This window comes from Nicotiana tabacum, chromosome 22 (assembly GCF_000715075.1).
Source record: "Nicotiana tabacum cultivar K326 chromosome 22, ASM71507v2, whole genome shotgun sequence".
NCBI classification, from domain to species: Eukaryota; Viridiplantae; Streptophyta; class Magnoliopsida; order Solanales; family Solanaceae; genus Nicotiana; species Nicotiana tabacum.
The window spans coordinates 15,091,021-15,112,624 of NC_134101.1; the positions used below are offsets into that span (position 1 = coordinate 15,091,021).

The 21,604-nt window shown below is 35.7% G+C and overlaps 2 protein-coding genes across 7 annotated transcripts; both read left to right on the forward strand.

Annotated features, from left to right (window-relative positions):
• Window positions 1-1,934: 1,934 nt before the first annotated feature.
• LOC107768748 (putative serine/threonine-protein kinase SIS8) lies at window positions 1,935-13,456 on the forward strand. 5 transcript variants are annotated; one of them, XM_016587892.2, is made up of 15 exons: window positions 1,935-2,609; window positions 2,895-3,223; window positions 4,810-5,247; window positions 6,096-6,196; window positions 7,175-8,163; window positions 8,273-8,491; window positions 8,589-8,629; window positions 9,254-9,322; window positions 10,773-10,873; window positions 11,071-11,149; window positions 11,247-11,345; window positions 11,437-11,505; window positions 12,483-12,532; window positions 12,658-12,834; window positions 13,048-13,456. In XM_016587892.2, exons 2-15 carry the CDS (start codon window positions 2,978-2,980, stop codon window positions 13,205-13,207), a joined length of 2,838 nt encoding a protein of 945 aa, XP_016443378.2. In that variant the 5' UTR covers window positions 1,935-2,609; window positions 2,895-2,977; the 3' UTR covers window positions 13,208-13,456. The 5 variants fall into 5 exon arrangements, 3 of the variants coding, with proteins under 3 accessions (XP_016443378.2, XP_016443377.2, XP_016443380.1); XR_012704980.1 differs by having other exon boundaries at window positions 1,964-3,223; window positions 12,483-12,576; XR_012704979.1 differs by having other exon boundaries at window positions 1,964-3,223; window positions 12,483-12,566.
• An 844-nt stretch (window positions 13,457-14,300) lies between these two features.
• Window positions 14,301-19,956, forward strand: LOC107768746 (uncharacterized). Of its 2 annotated transcripts, none has more exons than XM_016587889.2 (10): window positions 14,301-14,451; window positions 14,557-14,626; window positions 15,145-15,212; window positions 15,606-15,667; window positions 16,266-16,347; window positions 16,466-16,699; window positions 17,772-17,900; window positions 17,985-18,046; window positions 18,129-18,269; window positions 19,600-19,956. In XM_016587889.2, exons 1-9 carry the CDS (start codon window positions 14,401-14,403, stop codon window positions 18,247-18,249), a joined length of 879 nt encoding a protein of 292 aa, XP_016443375.1. In that variant the 5' UTR covers window positions 14,301-14,400; the 3' UTR covers window positions 18,250-18,269; window positions 19,600-19,956. The 2 variants fall into 2 exon arrangements, with proteins under 2 accessions (XP_016443375.1, XP_016443376.1); XM_016587890.2 differs by having other exon boundaries at window positions 18,129-18,245.
• Window positions 19,957-21,604: the final 1,648 nt, after the last annotated feature.

The window sequence follows — 21,604 nt, forward strand, 5'->3', positions numbered from 1 at the left end:
ACATGACAACTAAAATGGATCAGAGAGGATACGTAACAAAACTTGCACTTGACCTCTTACTATAAAATTTTGTGAAAATCTATTATGATTGAATACAATTATAATTACACTATTAACTAACTATTGAGATATTAACTATATGAGAAACATCCTTTTTTAAACTATCGTCTCTATAATCTATGAAATAATAAATTTGCATATTTACATACATATTTTGATTTAAATTGAACAATCAACAACAACACCCAGTATAATCTCACTAGTGGGTCTGGGGAGGGTAGTGTGTACGCAGACCTTACCCCTACCTTGGGGTAGAGAGGCTGTTTTCGATAGACCCTCGACTCCCTCCTTCCAAGAACTCCCCACCTTGTTCTTGGGGTGACTCGAACTCACAACCTCTTGGTTGGAAGTGGAGGGTGCTCACCACTAGAGCAACACACTCTTGTCTTTAAATTCAACAATCCTATTACCAAAAAAAAATTTCCTTTTACACAACCAATTAGGGAAAGAGAGAGTGTTCAACTATGTTAGGATATGAGGATCATACTATTTGATTTTAAGTGTGAATTCAAATAGTTTTTTTTTTAATTTTTTAAAAAGTAAACTTTACATATTTCAAAGTTACGTAAAAATATGTACTATAATTAATAAAATCATGAATAAAGGTAGAATATCTTTGATTGTAAACAATAATTGTGTCATGCAAAGTAGAATAGAGGAGGACGAGTTTTGGCCGTTCATTAATAGAAATAGTACTACAATAAAGAAAAGTTAGTTTCTTTTCCAATATCTCACTCTTACATCAAGTATACCGCTTATTGCCACTCTTCTACTTGCAAATTCCTAGTACTATGCCGGGAACAAAAACAGCCAATAGCCATTCACCATTCAGTAGGGAGAGAAAATTCTACTCCGGTACTATTCTTTATTCTTGTAGATTTATAATATAAACCCTTTCAATCTTTCAAATATGTTGCTAACTATAGAAAGATTGATATTTTTTTAAACGGAAAATGGCTAAATACACCCCGAAACTATTTGAAAAAGTTTAAATATACATGTTCAAATATATCCATGTCATTATATTATTGGTTCAAATATACCTATTTTTCATTAAGTTTGTTCAAAGTGTGGACATCCAATCTTATGTGTCACTGACATTTGATGAGGTAGATGCCACATGGCTTGCCACCTCAGTACCCCTAATACATTTTATCACCACTAAAATTCCCTTCCCTTCCACCGCTATTGTCACCATTACCGCTACCATAAAAAATAAGTATTATATTTCAAATTTTAATCTTTTATATATGGATTAGGGGCGCTGAGGTGGCATGCCATGTGGCATCCACCTTGGACAAATTTAATAGAACAAGGGTATATTTGAATCAATAGTATTACGACATACGTATATTTGGACCTAAGTTATAACGAAGGGTATATTTAAACATTTTCTCATAGTACAAAGATATATTTGACCATTTGCTGTTTTCTAAAACAAGTTAAAAATGAAAGATATCTAAATTGAAACGAAAGAGTAAGAAATTTTATCGAATTTTATAAGAGGTACTTATGAGTTAATTGAGTTTTGCCTCTACATTTTATGGAAACGTAACGAGTTGTGCTTTTCCAATATTATACTACTCTTTTCCAATATTATACTCTTTGTAGTTATAGCAAGTTTACCACTTACGGCCACTTTCTAGTTAGATATGGAGTTAGGATTTGAGCTTTATGAGTTCAAGATTATAATCATCTTAAACTTATGAGTTTTAAATTAATAATTTTTATATATTCATTAAATTTTTTAATACAAGATTTGAAAAAAAATTACTGGGTTTGATCGAACCCACCTCCGCCCCTTTCATGCAAACTCCTGGTACTGTATTGGGAGCAAAAACAGCCAATAGCCATTCAGTAGTGCGCGTGTGTGTAAGAGAGAGAGATCCAAAGCAGGCAAGTTGGTTTTCTTCCCCAGCAAAATACTTTAGTACTAGACTACTAGTACTCACTACTCCATTTTTTATTATTACTTGTAGTACAAACTTTTTTCTTTGTTTTCTTGGACACGGGAATATAATAAGTTGGTGTTGCCAGTGGTGGTACCTTAACCTCAGAAAAAACCAAGTGGGTCAGCTCTGATTATTGAGGTCCTACTCCCCACTAGTTGGTCTTTGCTGTCTTTGCCCTTACTCCCTTTCCCAATCTGACCACTGAAATCCCTTTTCACTTTAATTACATTTATTTCGACTATACAATTAGTCTTTCTTCCCTATGTCCATTTAAGCACCATTTTCTATATCTTTGTTGCATTTTGCTACCCCTTTATTGGTTTGCTCTTATTGTTAAGGCAATAAAGGAGAAACCTTTTTCAAGATTGTCGATTGGTTGTGTGTATAGAATATATGAGTATTCTTTAGGGTGAATTCTTAAATTGTTTTCAAGATTGAGTCTTTTTGCTGCTCAGGAGAGAACTGACAACTGGGGTCTATTCAGAAGTGAAGCAAAGTTCGGTTCTTGGATTTGATTGGTCAAGTTTTTGGATGCTGACTTTAAAGGTTTATTGGAAGAGCTTAAACTCTGCACTTCTTGTTATTGCTTGTTTTAAGGTAAGTGATTTGTAATTGAGATTGATTCATGATTGGAGTGCGACAATGGAGAGGTTTATGGCCAGCTTTTTTGTTTCTTTAGTAGTATAAAGTATTGTGGTTTAGCGTATAGTGAATTCAACATGAAAAATTTTCTCAAGAAACTGCATATTGGGTCAAATCAATCAGAGGATTCAGAAGGGTCAACCTCATCCTCAAAGAGCAAGAGACTGAGTGATGTTTCATCTCCTGAAAGGAATTCAAACTCTAGAAACTCTCAGGGGTCTGATAATAAACCTTTTTCAGCAATTTCAGGATGGTTAAATTCAGTTACAAATCGGAAAAGTCCTAGTCCTCCGTCTTCCTCGAATGTGAGTAGAGGGAACAGAATGGAACATTCTGACTCTGTGACTATTGGTGAATTGGATGCTGCTTTAGATGCTGTACAGCGTGATTCGGAGTCTAGCAACTCAAGGGACCCCGGTGTAGAGGAAGAGTATCAAATTCAGTTGGCTCTGGAGTTGAGTGCGAAGGAAGACCCCGAGGCGGTGCAGATTGAGGCTGTTAAGCAGATCAGTTTAGGCTCTTCTGCCCCAGAGAATGCTCCAGCAGAAGTTGTAGCATATCGGTATTGGGTATGTTTGTCGCTGTCTATTTGGTTCCATACATATTCCAACTCTTAGTTTACTTTGCTTTATACACTTTAAGGCATAGCTTAGTAATCTTTTAGGTAAATATATTGTATATCAAATTCATTTCACCAAAAAATAAGAAGAAGAAAGGAAATGGCCATGTCATTCAATCCCTTATGATCTGACTGAGCATATATTGATTTTACTTTGATGTGATAAATTGAGTATGCCTTTGAAGTTTGTATATCTTTTCTGTGGATTTTGGTTGAAATACTGCTGAACAGGCATCTAGTTTTTAGTTGTATATGTAATTCAGCCTTTAGAATTCCAGCATTGTAAGTGTAATGGTAATGGTAGTTGTCTTGCTGCTGATTGTATTTGTCATTCCTCAAGGTGTTGGTTATTAGATTCGTTAATCCTAATGCTGAAAAAAAGCACTTGGGCCCTCGGCTAAGTCTGGGGATGGCCTCAAGCTGACTTGAGCATGAATTTTACATAATCCCAACAGAGACAAAAACCACTAGGTGATTTCTTCCCATCTTGCTAATCCTTCATGGGCAGAGTTGCTCGGTACCTATACTGGTGGGAGGTACCAAGTATCCAGTAGAGGTGTGCGAAAGCTGGTTCGTACACCACGGTTGTCACCAAAAAAAAAAGGAAATTGAAAGAACTAAAAAGAAAAGTTCAATTTGCAGCAATTAGGAGGTATACTGTCTTCTCATTGAAGGAAACCAACACAAATACTCATATCATGGGGTCCTGGGTTGTGTTATGGATGAGAACCTATTAGTAACACATATAAGTTACTGGAAATATTAGAATTCAAAATGCTGTAGTGAAAGTAGCGGGAAAAACCCGAGTTTAGCTTGACTGAGGAATTATGTGACCAATGAGTATAAATAGTTGATGGATATAAGTGAGGAGAGAGAGATGCCAAGTACAAACTCTACTGACATTATTGGACCTGAAATTACTCAACAAAATAGAAAAGGAATAAGCTTCGAAATATGGGTTTAGAGGAAACACTGTCAACGACTACACATGGAGAATACAAACTTTCTGTGGCAATGTTGACATGCCATCTGGGAAGGTTCGCGTTCGCAAGAAATTTCCATCTTTTACCTTGGTAGTACTGGGAGGGTAAGCTTTGTTCTGGTCACACTCAAAACCCACCTTGTCACATGTTAGGCGCCATCTCAGTGTAGCGTTTCCTGCTAGCTTATATGATAGGTGATTCGCAACACATTACAAGCACCTTCATTTGCCACAGGCAAAAGTCTATAGTTCGAATCTATATTGTGCTGTGGAGATATCATAGTCATTGCTCTGCACATATTTCCTTTTTTTTGTTTCCATATTCTTTGTCTGGCGTGAAAGTGGTACCAATAGGTTTTCTGTCTTTAACAACCAGAAAGTGGAATTGTAGACAGCTAGATTGTCTGAAATGTAGAGAGGTTTATTTTGTGGTGTATAAGTGCTCTGTTGTATCATCAAATTAGTTTCTATTTGTGCAAAAAATTCCCTTTCTAGTCCTATTCCTCTCTAACACATGACATATCTCATATTATAGATTTATCAATGCTTCACAGAATTACAATGCTCTAAGTTATGATGACAAGATCCTGGATGGATTTTATGATCTGTATGGCGTCCTGATGGAGTCCAATTCTTCAAAAATGCCATCCCTCATTGATCTGCAAAGAACAAAAGTATCAGATCATATCAGTTGGGAAGCCATCCTTGTCAGTAAAGCTGCAGACTCCAAGTTGTTGAAACTTGAACAGAGAGCTCTAGAGATTGCTGTTGGGCTGAGGTCAAAACTTATAGATTTTTCAGACAGCAGTTTGATGCAGAAGCTTGCTGTGCTAGTTTCTGACCACATGGGGGGCCCAGTTGCGGATCCAGACAGCATGTTGCTTGCATGGCGAAGTCTTAGTTTTAATCTAAAGGCAACTCTAGGGAGTATGGTTTTGCCTCTTGGTTCTTTGACCATTGGACTGGCTCGTCATCGTGCACTGTTATTCAAGGTACTAAGCATTTTGGACTCTAAAACCTACAGCTTATTTGATTTTTATTTGATTGTGATGGATTTTTTTGTTCTCTTGCTTGTTGACAATGAAAATGCATGAGATATCTGAATACCCTTATCTCACTTCCAAAGCCTAATTAACTTTTATAGTTGGCTAAGACTGTGAATGTATGACGATGACCTTCTTTGGGTTGGTGAAGAAGATATCTACTCATCACAAAAAATGATTGGTTCTGCGGATGGAGAGTGTACAATCTTAATATAGAACAATAAACTCATTTAGGCAGAACGTCAGCAGAGGGCCTTGGATACACCATTAGATCTGAGTTCACTTCTAATCTGAGTTAACTCCAGTATTTGTCCCCAAGTTCTCGTTCCTTCCAACTACTTGTCAGTATTCTATATCCATTGCTTCTGCCTTTGTATCTCCTTGTTCTGTTTCATCCTTTTTGTAGAGATTAGTTGTGTCTGTACGATGACATTCGTCCACAGGTTTTGTTTATGTTTGGTGCATTAGCATCTCAAGGGTGCTTTTATTTGTCAAATGGAATCTGCTAGATATCCCCTTCCCCTCTGTCCCACTTCTTTTATATGTACTTTAATTATACTAATTAAAGTTTGAGCCATGAACAACAAAGAGTCCTATTGCTTTGCAGATATAGTGCTTTTGACTGTTTTGCATCATCATCATCATCACCATTTTCATCCTACATGATCGTCATCAACATTATTATTTTTATTTTGGATATTTTCTCTTCCGCTTGCTACTGGTCAACCTTACCCTTTCATTTTCTACGATTTGACTATAATGCCATAACATTCTTTTGACTTCTGAAAATTGTATAGGTTTTGGCTGACAGCGTGGGGATCCCTTGCCGATTAGTAAAAGGAAAGCAGTATACAGGTTCAGATGATGTTGCAATGAACTATGTGAAGATTGATGGAAGGTTGCTGCTATTCATCTTATCTTCTTTCCTTGATGCTATAGTTGCGATCTTTTTCTATTATGTTTCGTCAGCAGTATACATATTGGGACTTGGTCAGAATTTTCACTTTTCTTGGATATTCTTCCTTGGCTGGTATGCATTGCATGAATACATCTTATGAGTTAGTCAGAGCAAGCATCAGCCTTATAACACGAAATGTAGTAGCAAACTGCCAAGGTAGGAGCAACTTAAGATGCGTGCTTTAATGAAGAAAAGGCACAGAATGAAGAAAAAAACTTTTACATAATTGAAAAGAAAAACTATAAACGCAAACACCACTAATATTAATAGGAAAGTTGAAAAAGAAGTGGAATGAAGTGAAATGTATGAAGTAAAAGCCTTCTTAAGCTTTTGATCAGATGCAAGATACCGTTTTAAGTTTCTAACTAGTAACTAATTCTCTTGTACTGAATTTTAAAGTTCCTCTTGCTAAGGTACTCATTTATAAAGTTTCCTTAAAATTGCTATATCGTTTCGCAAGCTTCATTTACTGTTCTTTCCAGGCCTCTGAGGCTCATATATTACCCTAAACTTTTAAAAAGCAGTTGTTTGACTGGTTTAAGGTGCACAACTTAGCGCTTTCACTGGAGCACCACCCAAGCCAGGTAATGTGCAGAGCTTGCCCTGCGTCTCACTTTAGGGCTTAAGCACCATTTTGACAGCAATAGGAAGCATAATGTTCAAAATTTAAGATAAAATTCTTGAAAAGTTTGTTTGGTTTAGTTGATAAAACGTTTCAAAAACCTATAGTAATTAATTTGGAATGTGAATATGTTTCTCCAATTTCCTTCATAATCAGCATGTCATGATCTTAAATTGGTGCTGTTGTTTATGTACTGCAGGGATTCGTTGAATACTTTGTTTGAGATTATTTTTGGATAGTATAATTTCTTCTGAAGTTGTCTCTTTCTATTTACAAAGTAGATGATACATTTGCAGGGAGTATATTGTCGATTTGATGGCTGACCCCGGCACACTTATTCCATCTGATACATCTGGAATTCATGGAGACTATGAAGAATCTATTCTCTCCATCAGTCCGTCCTCTAAAGATGTTGATTCTCATCCGGGTTCCTCTAGCAATGGTATTGCTTCATCATTGGAAGATCATTCAGATTATGGAACGGCAGACAAGAGATCCAGGTTTGCAGAAAGCACTACTGCAGGAAATGAATCTCCCTCTTCTAGTAATTCGGAACAGCAGATAAAAGCAGAGAAAGGATGTTATAAAACTTTCAATGATTTTACGAAGGAGCAGGGACAAGAAACTTCTTCGAGAGCTGGGCATGCAAGATCTCCTTTTACACATGCAAGATCTCCTTCATGGACAGAAGGTGTTAGCTCTCCAGCTGTACGCAGAATGAAAGTAAAGGATGCTTCGCAATACATGATTGATGCCGCAAAAGAAAATCCACAGCTAGCTCAAAAACTTCACACTGTTTTACTTGAAAGTGGAGTTATTGCACCACCAAACCTGTTCGCTGAAATGTATCCAGAGCAATTAGATGTATCTCATGTAGAGGGAAAATCCAGACTAGAGGAAATAGAACGTAAGGAAAGAGGCGAGTTCCAATTCAGGGGTCAATCTGATGCGAATCGTGCCCGCTTCTTACCTCCTCTGCCTTATCACGGTTCATACTCTAAGGGCAACGCATGTGGATCATTTGAACCTCAGCCAGATGTGAGAGAAGTTGGGGAACAGCAAGTCTCCAGACAGAGTGAAGTTGCTCCGTCGAAACCTATGAAACAAATGCCTGTTGCTGCTGCCGCCGCTGCAGCAGCAGCTGTTGTTGCTTCTTCGATGGTAGTAGCTGCAGCCAAGACTAACTCTCATACCGACCTCCCTGTAGCAGCTGCTGCCACTGCCACAGCTGCAGCAGTGGTAGCAACAACTGCAGCTGTCAGTAGGCAATACGAGGCACTAGGAGGTATATACAACTTGTCAACAAATTGTTTGTTCCATTTTGGTAACAACATGAAAATTTGGAGAGATGTGCCATTCACCAGTTAATCCTGCTGTCTTCCTTAATCATGTAGACTATGGAAGAGTTGATGGAGATGCTGATACTGCCATTTATGAGCACCAGCGAAGTGGTGATCAAGAGCATGAGGCGCTAGGAGCAAATTCAGAGGGTGAAAGAATATCAGATAGGTCAAGCGGTAATGATAGCGCTAAATCAGATGTGACACTTGATGATGTGGCAGATTGTGAGATTCCATGGGAGGATATCGCCTTGGGTGAGCGTATCGGACTTGGTATGACCTGCATTATGTTTTACCAAACTTGAAGCTTCTGTTGTGTAGGTGATTTAAACTCTGTTATCTGACACTTCTCATAATCTTTATGTTCTAGGATCCTATGGAGAGGTCTATCGTGGAGAGTGGCATGGAACTGTAAGTTCATTATCCTTGTGCCAATTGGGGTTTCATTTAATTTATTTTGCGGTTGGTTCAAAAGAAATTTTACGTGGTATTTGTTTCCTTCACGCATAAAAAGGCAGAGCAGAGCTTTCTTTTTTTATCTAGCCGAATAACTAGATTGATTGCAACTTAAAGCTAACAGATCCAAATTGCGGGTCAAATATTCAAGAACTTAATAATGAGAAGATTCCTTGATCTTTTGGCGACTCTCTTGTGGATCAAATTTGCATTACGTTCTAGACACTGTTTACACTTGAGAATCTGCTTAAATTTCTGTATTTCAAATTTGATATGATGGGCCCTTCCCCAGACCCGCGCATAGCGGGAGCTTAGTGCACCGGGCTGTCCTTTTTATTTTATTTTATATGATGATGTCTCTGTTTTTTCGACTGCTGAGTTATTTGCTGAACCTGTCCGGTTCTGGGTCAATACATTTGTAGCATACACGTAATCTTGTACAATAGCTTCTGTTATTCATTCATTCATTCATTCATTACAGTCATCAACTATAAATGAAAACAAATAGACTGCACTTAAGTGTTCCTTATTTTCTTCAACTTGAAGTAATACAAAAAGATTAAGCCTTCTTATTTACAGGAAGTTGCTGTGAAGAAGTTCCTGGATCAAGATATAACCGGTGACTCCCTCGAAGAATTTAGAAGTGAGGTATTACCCTTGTCTAACATAGGCCACTATCAGTGTTCTTAAATATTACAACGCTTGAAACTATCATCGTGCCCCCAGAGATCTTACTCTTGAATAAGTTTTAAAAGCTGATGGCAAAATCTTGGAGGGAATAATTTTCAGTCAAATGCACAATTAGAACTATAGCTGCAAGCCTGTGACAGATGCTCTAGTTTTCAGTCAAATGCACATATTGAGAGAAGCATTCACATATTCAAAGGAAAATGTAAAAAGAAGTATGAAATTGTATGATCAATAGTACCTTTTTAATTCTTATCAATTTTCTAGTCGACGCCCCAGTGTCTTGTTGCTCAGCTATATATACCAGAGATCTCGAGTCTGCGTTCGTACTCTTGCCTTTTCTTATAACTAACTTGGATTATTAAAAGAAACTACACTATCAAACACAGTAGTAAGTTTAAGATTTTAAATCTAGTCTAGTATTGCATAAAATGGAAGAAACAACAGTCTTCATGCATTGCATCACCGCTGGAATCCGAACTCCTCCTCTTGCGTTTAAAATCACACTCGTATTCCCTGTATGCCCTAATTAATCCTTTTCATTAATTTCCACATAATGTGAATTCCTCAGGTACAATTTTAGCATAATCTTAACTTCCTGAAAACAGTTTTGTTGCTTTTAGCATACTCCTATCTGACCAGAGGATTCTTCTATCTGTTAAGCAAAAAATTTCAAGGGACAAATACGTACCAGATACTTTATCCGAACTGTATTCCAACATTACTTGGAACAAATATATAGCAATACACAACCTGATATTTAGTATTCATTTCTGTTTTGGTTGGCTTCATCAAAATTTCAAGTTACCAGAAAACTGAAAAACTTTTGTCACTTTTTTTTCCTAACTCATACCTGATGAAACATAGGTATTTAGTTCTGCTTTTCCTGATCACGTTTATAATCTCCTACGGGCTTTTCTTGCTGTAAGTCGTGGTAATGAATTATCAAATATATATACATAGCATGATGTCCGGTCATCATTAACAGTTCTGCCGTATTATTGTTAAAGCTGGCGAACATTTTGTTCTTGAGGTAATTCGGGTTTAAACTTTAAACTGTCTTCTGGATAAGAGATAACTCTGCAAGGAATTATCATTTGTATCATATAGCAAGGCGGTATAATTATTTATTTTAACTTCAAAGAAAAATAGTTTTACTTTTTTATAGTTCTGCTGCATTATTAACAAAGCCGATGAAAGTTTTCATGAGATTTTTTTCTGAAGGGCGTCGCCGAAGGTATTGTGTGCAACAATCCATTTTAATCACTTTCTGAATTCTGACACTAAACCAATCCAGTTTCCCCTAGCTGTGATGATAGCATTACAGTGCTTCATCTTCTGATGTGTTGCTTACCTTAACTTCTGGATTGCAATTTGTTGTATACTCTAAATTCATCTTGTGGCTTGCAAGGTGCGGATCATGAAAAGGCTCAGGCATCCTAATGTTGTTTTATTCATGGGGGCTGTCACTCGTTCTCCACATCTTTCAATTGTTACTGAGTTTCTTCATCGGTATGTTAAATACTATGGGAAATTTAGAGATAATTGAAATATACCTCACTTTTATGGTGATTTTGGTCGTCAGTTTATGTGAAGTGGTGGTTTATATGTTAACCTGGAAATCTGAAATAGAACCACCAGTCAGCTGGAAATTTGGACTGTGGTAATGATAACTTGGATTCAATTTTATTTTTTTTTTTGGTCTGCAGAGGCAGTTTATACAGATTAATCCATCGACCCAACAATCAGTTAGATGAGCGAAGAAGGTTGAGGATGGCTCTTGATGCTGTATGATCACACTTTTTTCATTTTTAATTTCTCCATATGTTAAGCCATTTACATTAGTTTTTGACTTTCTGATCTGTGTGCTTTACTAAACTAACAGGCTCGAGGGATGAACTATCTACACAACTGCACACCCATGATAGTTCATCGAGATTTGAAGTCTCCAAATCTCCTAGTAGATAAGAACTGGGTTGTGAAGGTGGAATTCCGTTAACTCTTAAAACTAGGGAATGTTGCTGCTTGCTTTTCACTAAGAATCCATGTGATACGTTTTGATTTTCTGTCTCTAGGTATGTGATTTTGGACTGTCAAGAATGAAGCACAGCACATTTCTTTCATCCAGGTCGACTGCTGGGACGGTAAGCAGGACAGTTGAAATCTATTGGTTTTCTGTTTGAACTTCAATATACTTGCTCCTTGTTGCATTCTAGAGCTGCTGGTCTTGCCAATATAACTCAAACCGATGATTGATATTTCTCTTATATATTGTGTTTTTTGTTCCACACCATGCCTGGGTATTTCTTTGGGGAGCCTTTCTTGATGTAAATTGTAATGCTTCTGTCCTGTATACTGGCTAATAATTGCACATCATTTTATATCAGCCCTTTAGAAGATAAGGTCAACGCTGTTGGTCCTTATACTCTCTGGCCTTTGAAGATGTTTTTATTGCCATTTTCTCCTGAAAGAATGTTGCTATGATCCATCCATGGTTCGGAAAATAAAAATTCATGAGAGGTTTACCTTCAGGGAAGAGTGTCTAGCTACCAATTCTGTATTTTAGATTTTCATCTATATGATTTCAGATTTGTGAAAAAATAATTACAAAGCCAGCTTCTATTTGATATTACTTTCTGCTGTTTTATTGATCTTAGATTAAAAATTAAAGCTTCTCTGGATATTTCAAGGTAATTAGCTACGTTATAGGAATATACTTGCTCATGATGGTGATTGATAAACATGCCAATTTTGATAAGAAACAAAGCTGTACTATTTGGTATTTTCGTGGAAGACACTGTGTAGTTAAGCTTTTTGCAGCACACATTTGCAATAACGAGGATAGAAAGTTAACAATGGCAGTAGTACACCAATTTCCTTTAGACCTGCAGAGGTGTAGCATGCGATATTTTTTCTTTATGAGTTAACTTAACATGCATCGAAGTATAAAATTTTGGTTATTTAGTGCAGATTAGTCACTGTTATGCTTGCTTAGAGATCTTTTAAGTGTTTTTATGTACTTTTGGAATGTGAAACATTTGATTGGTTTCTATGTTTTGCTATATATGTAGTGATTTTCCACATCAGCTCTCATATTTCTTTGAGTCATTTTGTTTCTCAGGCAGAGTGGATGGCCCCAGAAGTGCTGAGAAATGAACCTTCCAATGAAAAGTATGTCTAAACAAATGGTTTAGAAAAATTCCAGGCAATAAAGGGTGACATTTTCAAAAATAAATTGTGTGTATTTCTTCCTGGTGTATGATGCTGATGTTGGACTATTAAACTGTGTGCTGCAGATGTGATGTATATAGCTTTGGCGTCATACTATGGGAGCTCTGTACTTTGCAGCAACCATGGGGAGGAATGAACCCGATGCAAGTTGTTGGTGCTGTGGGATTTCAGCACCGACGTCTTGACATACCAGAGGATATGGATCCGGCTATTGCAGACATTATCAGGAAATGCTGGCAAACGTGAGTATCTATAATGTTTCGGTCCTGTGGCGACCAGCTTGTAGATTTTTTCATTATCTTTTTCCGGAATTTCGGCCAGCCATCCTGCTGGTTATAAATTTTTAGTTGATGCTTTTCTGAATACAACATAAAGATACAGATGATTCATATAGCCGACCACGACTAGTTCAGGATAAACATAGATGATTAAACAATGTGCTTTTTTACGTGCAGAGATCCAAGGTTACGGCCTTCATTTGCTGAGATTATGGCTGCTTTGAAACCACTACAAAAGCCTATAAGTTCCCAGGCACCAAGACCACGGGCTGGCAGAGGTCCGATAAAGGGTCAGCCATCGCGAATCGTAGAAGATCCAACTGCAGATCAGGATTAGTGAAGGAGGAAAGGGGAGTATCTCTTGTTAGAAAGGATGACAAGTGTAAATTTGTGCACAAGAAACTAAAGGAAGGCATCAAAAGATCCTGACAAATACATTACTTCATATTGAGCCAATGGTGATTCTTTTGTTTCATCTTTTTAGTATTTTTGGCAGTGTTCCCCGGTCTTGAAAATTGTCTATCTGCCCTTGTATATTCATTTTGAAATTCTCTTTTGTAATTAAAAAGGAATTTGTTGCTTAAAAGAAGCTCAAACTCTTCTCTGCAATAAGCGTTTAACTAACCCAAACGCAAAGATTGCACTCCCTCCGTACCAAGTTATACGGCAGTGTTCGGATTTCTCGAGTCTCACAATTGTCATTTACTTTTTTAAATTTTTTTTTTTTTACGTAGTTTTCAAATATGTAAATTTTATTTTAAAATTTTTAAAGGTTCGACAGCCGAATTTACATCAAAATTGATTCTCGAACACATAATTGGGGCATAGAAGTAATAAACAATGGGGTAATATGCATGTTATATTTTCTTAGGGGTCGTTTTGTAGGGCGTATGAGAATAGTATTGAAATGTTGGGATTAGTTTTACTGTGATTAGTTATAGTGAAATTATTTTTTATCCACTATTTGGTTTGGTATATTAAAAATAATATACATTGTGTAGGGGTGTATACATGTTTATCCATGTATTAAAAATTATGGTATTACTAATATCATGTATTAGTTATACATAAGTTGAAAAACACTACCATATAAGAGATTAATAATAACAAAGCTAATACATATACTACTTATTATTTTTCCGTAATACATCCTGCCAAACGACCCCTGAAGGACAGAAGTGAGGCATTGGAATCAGTAGTTGCTAAAAATATAGAGTACCATCTTACATGCTCATGATATCCAAATCTTTTAAATGAAGCAGTGTAAAACAAAAGGAAGGAATAAAAGTACCAGCTAAGGTAAACAAGGAAGGAATAAAAAATCATGAACGAGAAAATTAAATGAGAAAAGATTTGGGTAGACAAGTCAAAAGCAGCAAAAATTCAACAACAAATCCTAACCACACAAAAGGCAGTAGATTATGAGGACAATACTAGTGGTGACGTAGTACGTATTTTGAAGATTCTCAATTACCCAATATAGTAAGGATTCCATTAGGCATTAGTACGTACCAATTGTTGGAAGAATTAATGGGGACAGTAATCGACTCCCATTTCTTGGGACTAACTGCCATTGTTACAGTAACCACCTCCTTACTTTTTCTTCATTCTTTCTTCCTTTACACCCTTTACAAACAAATAAAATCTCTCTAATTAATTCACTCTTTAATATCTTTTTGTTGGCAGGTTGGTTACCAGTTTATCTTTTTTATAATTACAGCACTCCTCAAGTTTGATAAAGTGACTGACTTCGCGGGTAAGAATGTTTGTCCTCTAAAACTATGTTTAGTGTAATCAATATAATAGTTTGGAATTTGTTTTACTTAAAGAATAACTGCTTTGTGCCTATCTTGGAGCTTTTCAAAGTTAAGTAAAAGGTTTGTTGGTAGCAAGATCAGCAAGCCTTATTCTTTGAAATTTGCATTTAAGAATAAAGAATCCATTTTTGGGGTGCAATAAGACTTTGTATTGTCTATCGGAAACAACCTCTCTACCTTCACAAGCTAGGGTAAGGTCTGCGTACACACTACCCTCCCGAGCCCCCAATCGTGAGATTTTACTAGGTATGTTGTTGTTGTTGTTGTAATAAGACTTTGTATTCTCGAATATATCATAGGGATTTGCATTTATTGTGGAAATTCTCAGGGGATATCAAAGGGATTTACATTTATTTTTGAAGTTCACCATGTTACTGCTAAAAGAAGCTCAATTATGAACCATGATTTATCACTTTTTGTTAATGATGTCTGTCATTTTCTCATTATCTTCACACAGGAGGTACAAATTTCATTGTGCTTGCTGCTTTAACTTTGATACTAAAGGGTTCATGGAATTTTCGACAGGTAAGTCGTTTTCTTCAGTTTCTGATTTAATTTTGCAGTTTGTCTAATTTGTTCAAGTTATTTTTGTTGACATATCTCCCCCAGCCCCTACACAAGAGAATAGAAAGAAAAGCAGCTTCCTTTCCTCTTTGTCCCATCTAACTTTAGTCATTCGAGATGGGAACTTTGCTTTCAACAAGCACTTCCATGCTTTGAAATGGACAGCATTACTTCTCCACTTTGACAATTTCTTGCTCCACTGAAGTCAATCTTACGAGCTTTTAAGTTTTTGTTGCACATATTGGCGGTGTTTTGTGCATATTTGGATCAAGAATGAGCTTAAATACATAATTAAGCATGCCCCAAAGTTGTTGCATATATATTTTTTTAAACTCTATTTTGCTTATCTTTCAGGTGGTTTTGTCTGTGTTTGTCGTGGTATGGGGCCTTCGACTCGGGCTATTTCTATTAATGAGGTAAGGCTGCCATTTTATTGTGTGTCATGTGTTAGTATTTTCAAGAAGCAGATAATTGCTCTTTTCATATTAGAGCCTAATTCTGTCTTCTCATAATTCCAGATTCACAAAATCCCCTTACCTTGTTTCCATGCTCTAGTTGTATGTATAGCATCCTATTTTTGTAACTTAATGTTACACTGTGTGGATAGTACTGAAACACCACTCTGATAAATACTCTTAATGGTACCACCTCCACATTTAAGTTTCTGTCGAAATGTTTCCTCTGCTTCTTTACAGCACGAGCAGTCGAGCACTCTCTATCCTTTCCTTCTCAACTTCATATACTAGTGTCGACTTTCACTTGCACTTCTAGGCATCTTTCCACATTAGTGAATGTTTTAATCAGGATATTACAGTGGATATATCCTTTTTTCTTTGGAAAAAAATAATTCACACATCTTAAAGTCACATTGGAGGTGTGTTGAATGCAATAGCTCAATCTTGCACAAGTGATATGATATTTCAGTTTGCTTGATTACAAAATTATTGTGTTCTGTAGAAAAAACAGAGAGGAATGTTCGTAACAGATACTAATTGGCCTTTTTGTTCGAATCAGGATATTACAGTGGGGCGAGGATAGACGTTTTGATGATAAGCGTGATAATCTGGGTAAATTGGCAGTATTTTGGATATTTCAGGTTCTGTTTCCTTTTCAAAACCATCTTACCAAATTATCATGCATATCCTGGTTTTATGCTTACAGCAAGATAAGATTTTTCTCACTTAATGTGAATCATAGTTTCATTTCCATTACAGGCAATCTGGGTATGGACTGTTAGTTTACCGGTAACAGTTGTTAATGCAAGTGACCACCAGCCATCTCTTCAAGCAGTAGACATTATTGGTTGGATTATGTGGTCTATTGGATTTTCAGTGGAGATTACAGCTGACCAACAAAAGTTGGCATTCAAGAACTCCCCAGAGAATAGAGGAAAGTGGTGCAATGTTGGAGTTTGGAAGTATTCCCGTCATCCAAACTATTTTGGCGAGGTCAGACTCTCAATTTTCTCTTTATATTGCTGGGATATAGAAATTTGATATCCTCGGGGCTAAACATGTCGGATCTAGAGTTCTCTTGCTTCTGTGCTGAGAATGTTTCATACACAAGCATTATTGTACCACAAAGGAACGTTTTGATCTCTATATGATCCTACTTGTCTTCCTAAGAAATATTTCCTTCTTCAAATATTGAAGGGGAGCCTTGGCATAACTGGTAAAGTTACTGCCATGTGACCAGGAAGTCACTGGTTCGAACCGCGGAAACAACCTCTTGCAATATGTAGGGTAAGGCTGCGTACAATAGACCCTTGTGGTCCGGCCCTTCCCCGGACCCCGCGCATAGCGGGAACTTAGTGCACCGGGCTGTCCCTTATTCAAATATCGAGGTCCTACTTCCCTTTTTGGTTGGTGGCAATATGATGTCCATTTTTCTTAAATGGAATGTTTTAGATTAGAAGTACATGGAACATTTCAATCTTCCTGTAAGGTAATTTTCAACTCTACAGCTCTACTATGTTTACATTTTTTAGAATACCATAGTTTTTAACTTTCTCTGCCCAGTCAACATAGGACTAGTAACGTGGGACAATGGGAATAATACGAATTCATAGCAACAAGTTGTCAATTTACACAGTGCTGTGCACAAATCAAATCCTGAAGCTTACAACTCATTGGTTTCAATCACACAATATTTGTTTATCCTTTCTTGATGTGTTTATTTCATGTCTCGAGCAATGATACATTGCCACTTTTGGCGAGCAGGGAGTGGTGAGGGGTCCTTTTTCTGCATAATGAGCTGAAGTGGTTATATGTCAAAAAATAGAAAGGATAGAGTTTTTTTGGTTTGGTTGGTTAGACGGCAGAGGCAAATCAATAAGATTTTCTGCTTTAGGCTACCAATGTAATTATGTTTTCTCCGCATAACAAGTGTTGCATTTCACATGAAGAGTAAGGAAACGCTTATTTGAATTCTTGAAATCTTCATTTCTTGGTTGTATTTTTTCATCTTTTTCCAGTTTCATCTATCATTAAACTACATCGTGCTTTTTTTACTTGTCTTCAGATCCTTCTGTGGTGGGGAATATTTGTGGCTTCGACACCAGTGCTTGAGGGTGCTGAATGGCTCGTTATTCTTGGACCAATATTCTTAACATTGCTGCTTCTTTTTGTTAGTGGCATACCCCTGCTTGAGGTGCTATCGTTTACTTATTTCTTTTGACTACCGCATGTGCCCCTTCAAACATTAACTTATACCATTAAAGTGTACATTAAACAGGAATCAGCAGACAAGAAACATGGAAATGTAGCTGAATATAGAGTATATAAGAGGACAACAAGGTCAGCACATAGATTCTAACTGCTTTTTTCCTGATTATTGATGGAAAATGTAACATTGATTTGAAAAATTTGAATGTTTCAGCCCTCTCATTCTGCTGCCCCCTGGATTATACGGAAAGCTTCCTCCATGGTTCAAAACTGTATTCCTTTTTGAGTTTCCTTTGTACAGTCGCAATCTTGCCCAAGACGAGTTAAGCTGGTAAAACTTCAATCTTTTACCATGGTAATTTTCATGGTTTAATTAAATATGGTTATCTCAATTAATTTCAATAGCTTCGTATATTATTATGATCTCTTTAGGTTCACTTCAGTTAACGGAAAGCACTTACTTTGACTTGAGAGTCGAGTAAAATTGTCTTTTGTGTGCTCTATAAGTTTGGTAGCAATCTTAACCTTCTTTGAGATTCTAATGACCGAAAGCTTTTTTTGAAAGAAATTTGGTCCTTCTCTAACACCGTGATAAGTTCCGGAAGCATATCAGATGATAGAGCTTGAAAAAATAGAAAGATGATGAGTGTTGACAAGATAGACTATTTACCTGAACTAGTTTAGCTGTTGCACATATCTGTTCTAGAGCAAAAAGATATAAAAAGAAAAAGAAAAAGGAAGAGAAATAGTCTGTGCCAAGCACACAAGAGATGTAATAAATGGAAATTCTGTCTTAACATGCTTTCTAAAAAATCCAAAATGTTGCTTGTTTTCTCTCTTTAGTGAAGGCTGCGTACAATATACTTTTGCAGTCCGGTCCTTCCCCGGACCCCGCACATAGCGGGAGATTAGTACACCGGACTGCCCTTTAGTGACTTGAGAGCATAACAACCCTCAAGAGCGGCTCAAGTATATACATGGCCTAAAGCCAAAATTTAATGAGGCTTAAATTTTTAAAAGAAAGTTATACGATATGTTTTTATTTGAAATCTATTTTTCTAACTTTTTGAGATACAAAGTGTTAATAATCCTTTTTATAGTCGATTTTCCCTAATAATTCATTTTCAATTGATAATATAGCCAACTCATTTAATCTTTCTTGAGATATTGTTAATTTTAGATAAGATTTTATAGAGCAATAGAAGTATAGAACTATTGGAAGCTTAAAAATATGAAGATATCGGGAAAAGAAAGATTGACTTGGAGAAATTAAGAAAGGGAGAGTAAAATTTTTACACGTTATCTAATGAAGGAGTAAGAAGTGAAAAATTGAAACGTTGGGAAAACTATTCATCCACCCATGTTTAAATAAGTCAAATTATTACTTTATTTATGTATCTAAAGAGCTTTCTTTCCTTTTATATTAAAAACTCTACTTTTGTATTAAAAGTACTAAATATTATTTTTTAAATACCTATAAACCTATTATTTTTAAAATAATGGAGCCAAAATTTGGGGGCCTAGGGCTCAAGCCTTACTACTAAACACATTAGAGCCGGCCCTAACAACGCTGATACTTTTAGATACTTTAGCTTGTTTCAACTTGCGAATTTGCATCCACTGCATTAGTAATTTGGTTCATGTGCTTCTGATTTTGCTTATTTTCTACATCCAACTTTATGCAGATGACCTTCTTATGAAATTATAAGGGAAGTTGATATTCTGTGCGAGGTACAGAACTGAAACTTGCACGTTAGCATTCAAGACAGCAACTCTGCTTGCTGAGTTACAACTGAATTCTCAACTACTATATATTCAATAGTTTGTTTTTTTCATTCCACTTCATCTTCTTTTTGGTTCCTTTTGTTTACTCTCATCTTACTTACCCTCTTTATTCGTCATTTGTATATCTAATTTTGCTTTTACATTTGGTATTGTGCAGTTACTTCTCTGTCATTGTAAGTTTGTTACTTGAAATGTTTTGTGTTGGAAAACTAATTCAAAGTTGTAGTGGGAAATCAAAACTCATTTAGGGTTTGGTATTTGCAAGTTTATTTAATTCATGTTTAAATATGATTTGTAGTCAGAATTGTATAGGAATAGGTTTTCATGTTTCTAGTTGAAATATGTTTCGTACTATTATAAATAGGGGTGTTGGAATATTAGTAGCTTATTTTATATGTGGAGATTTATGGAGAACTTGCAGAGATCATTCAGAGATTTAATAAAATATTTTCTTTCATTTTGACTAACAACTAAGCAGGCAGCAACAATCTTTATGAAGTTTGTAAATGCTGTAACAGTAAAAGACATAACAAAAAGCAAAAAAAATAGACAATAAGAAGTCAGAGATTCCTAACCTCAAAACTTTAACTTGCAAGAAAAAGAAACTAATTGCAACTCTTACACAATATGAACACTGAAATAAAACAAAATGTTATAGATCCAATCCTAGAGTACTGGAGTAGTAATAAACTACTTAAAATCAATTAGACGTACAACTAAAATTTAAAAATAAATGTGAGGAAATCTATTGATGTTCTCCAAATATACTTAGCCAAAAATTAACTGTCCTCGGCAGCAGAGCAGCAATTCCAAATAAACATGAGGCTGATTCTCACAAGAAGTGTAATTGCAGAGATTTTGAGACATATATTTAACATATGTGGTAAACAAGTTGGTGGTTTGAATGCAACATAACATATGAAACTGATTACAAATATTTCAACCAGCAAAATAGAAAATGAAGTAAAGGCATGTGAGAACGAAAACCAAGACCAACTGTTGCACAACATTCATCCTCTATGTCTGACATCTTTATTAGTAGTAATTATGTATATATTGTTGAGAGCTGAGATTTTGAGTGATATTTGTAAAAGACTTAATTAAGGCCACATTTATAGTTAGCAGCGGGGTATACAAATGAAACCGATAAATCGCACCAACCCGATAATCCGAGTCAAATCGAGAAAAAAACCTCGACTATGGTTTGGTTTGATTGGTTTGGTATTGGAAAAAAAACCCGACGATGTTTGATTTGGTTTGGTTTTAACTAAATAAAGTCAAACCGAAACCAAACCAACCCGACATTATATGTATAAAAATTTTAAATAATTTTAATACATAAAAATTTTTATTGTAGTGTAGTTTATAAATATTTCTTAAGTTTTTTCATAATTTTATCTTTTAACGTATTATTTCAAGTTTGGACTTATAATTTTTGGATGCGCCAATAAATTTTATAGTGCATAAATGTTAGTAACTCAAATAAATCCTAAACCAAAATCAAATCAATACTAATGATAATAAAAGACTACATTCAATTCAATTGTAATACGAATGAAAATAGTGTTGGATATCTATTATTTAATTTTTTTATGTTTTAGATAAAATGCATAACTTATTTTTCTTTTAATGTTTAGTCACGTAAATAATAGTACTTGTTAGTCGTACTTATTTTAGCAACTTATTAGTAATTTTAAATTATGTTTGTTTTCATTATGGCTTATTAATAATATTTATTTTATGCGATTTTCTCATCTTTATTATTAAATATTTTAGTACAATACCATGAATCATCTCATATTTATGTTATTTTATTAAAAAACACCTTATATAGTTCTGCCTTACTAGGATTAAAGAAATATTTGGAGCACAAATTCTATGTTTTGTATTGTGAAGACTTTATGA

Coding starts and splice junctions, on each gene's coding strand:
- LOC107768748 (XM_016587891.2), top strand. CDS start 2,732: ATGAAAAATTTTCTCAAGAAACTGCATATTGGGTCAAATCAATCAGAG. Junction 8,630..9,253: donor GTGGAGAGTGGCATGGAACT/GTAAGTTCATTA, acceptor TCTTATTTACAG/GAAGTTGCTGTGAAGAAGTT. Junction 11,150..11,246: donor TGAGGATGGCTCTTGATGCT/GTATGATCACAC, acceptor CTAAACTAACAG/GCTCGAGGGATGAACTATCT.
- LOC107768746 (XM_016587889.2), top strand. CDS start 14,401: ATGGGGACAGTAATCGACTCCCATTTCTTGGGACTAACTGCCATTGTT. Junction 14,452..14,556: donor GACTAACTGCCATTGTTACA/GTAACCACCTCC, acceptor TTTTGTTGGCAG/GTTGGTTACCAGTTTATCTT. Junction 18,047..18,128: donor GTATATAAGAGGACAACAAG/GTCAGCACATAG, acceptor TGAATGTTTCAG/CCCTCTCATTCTGCTGCCCC.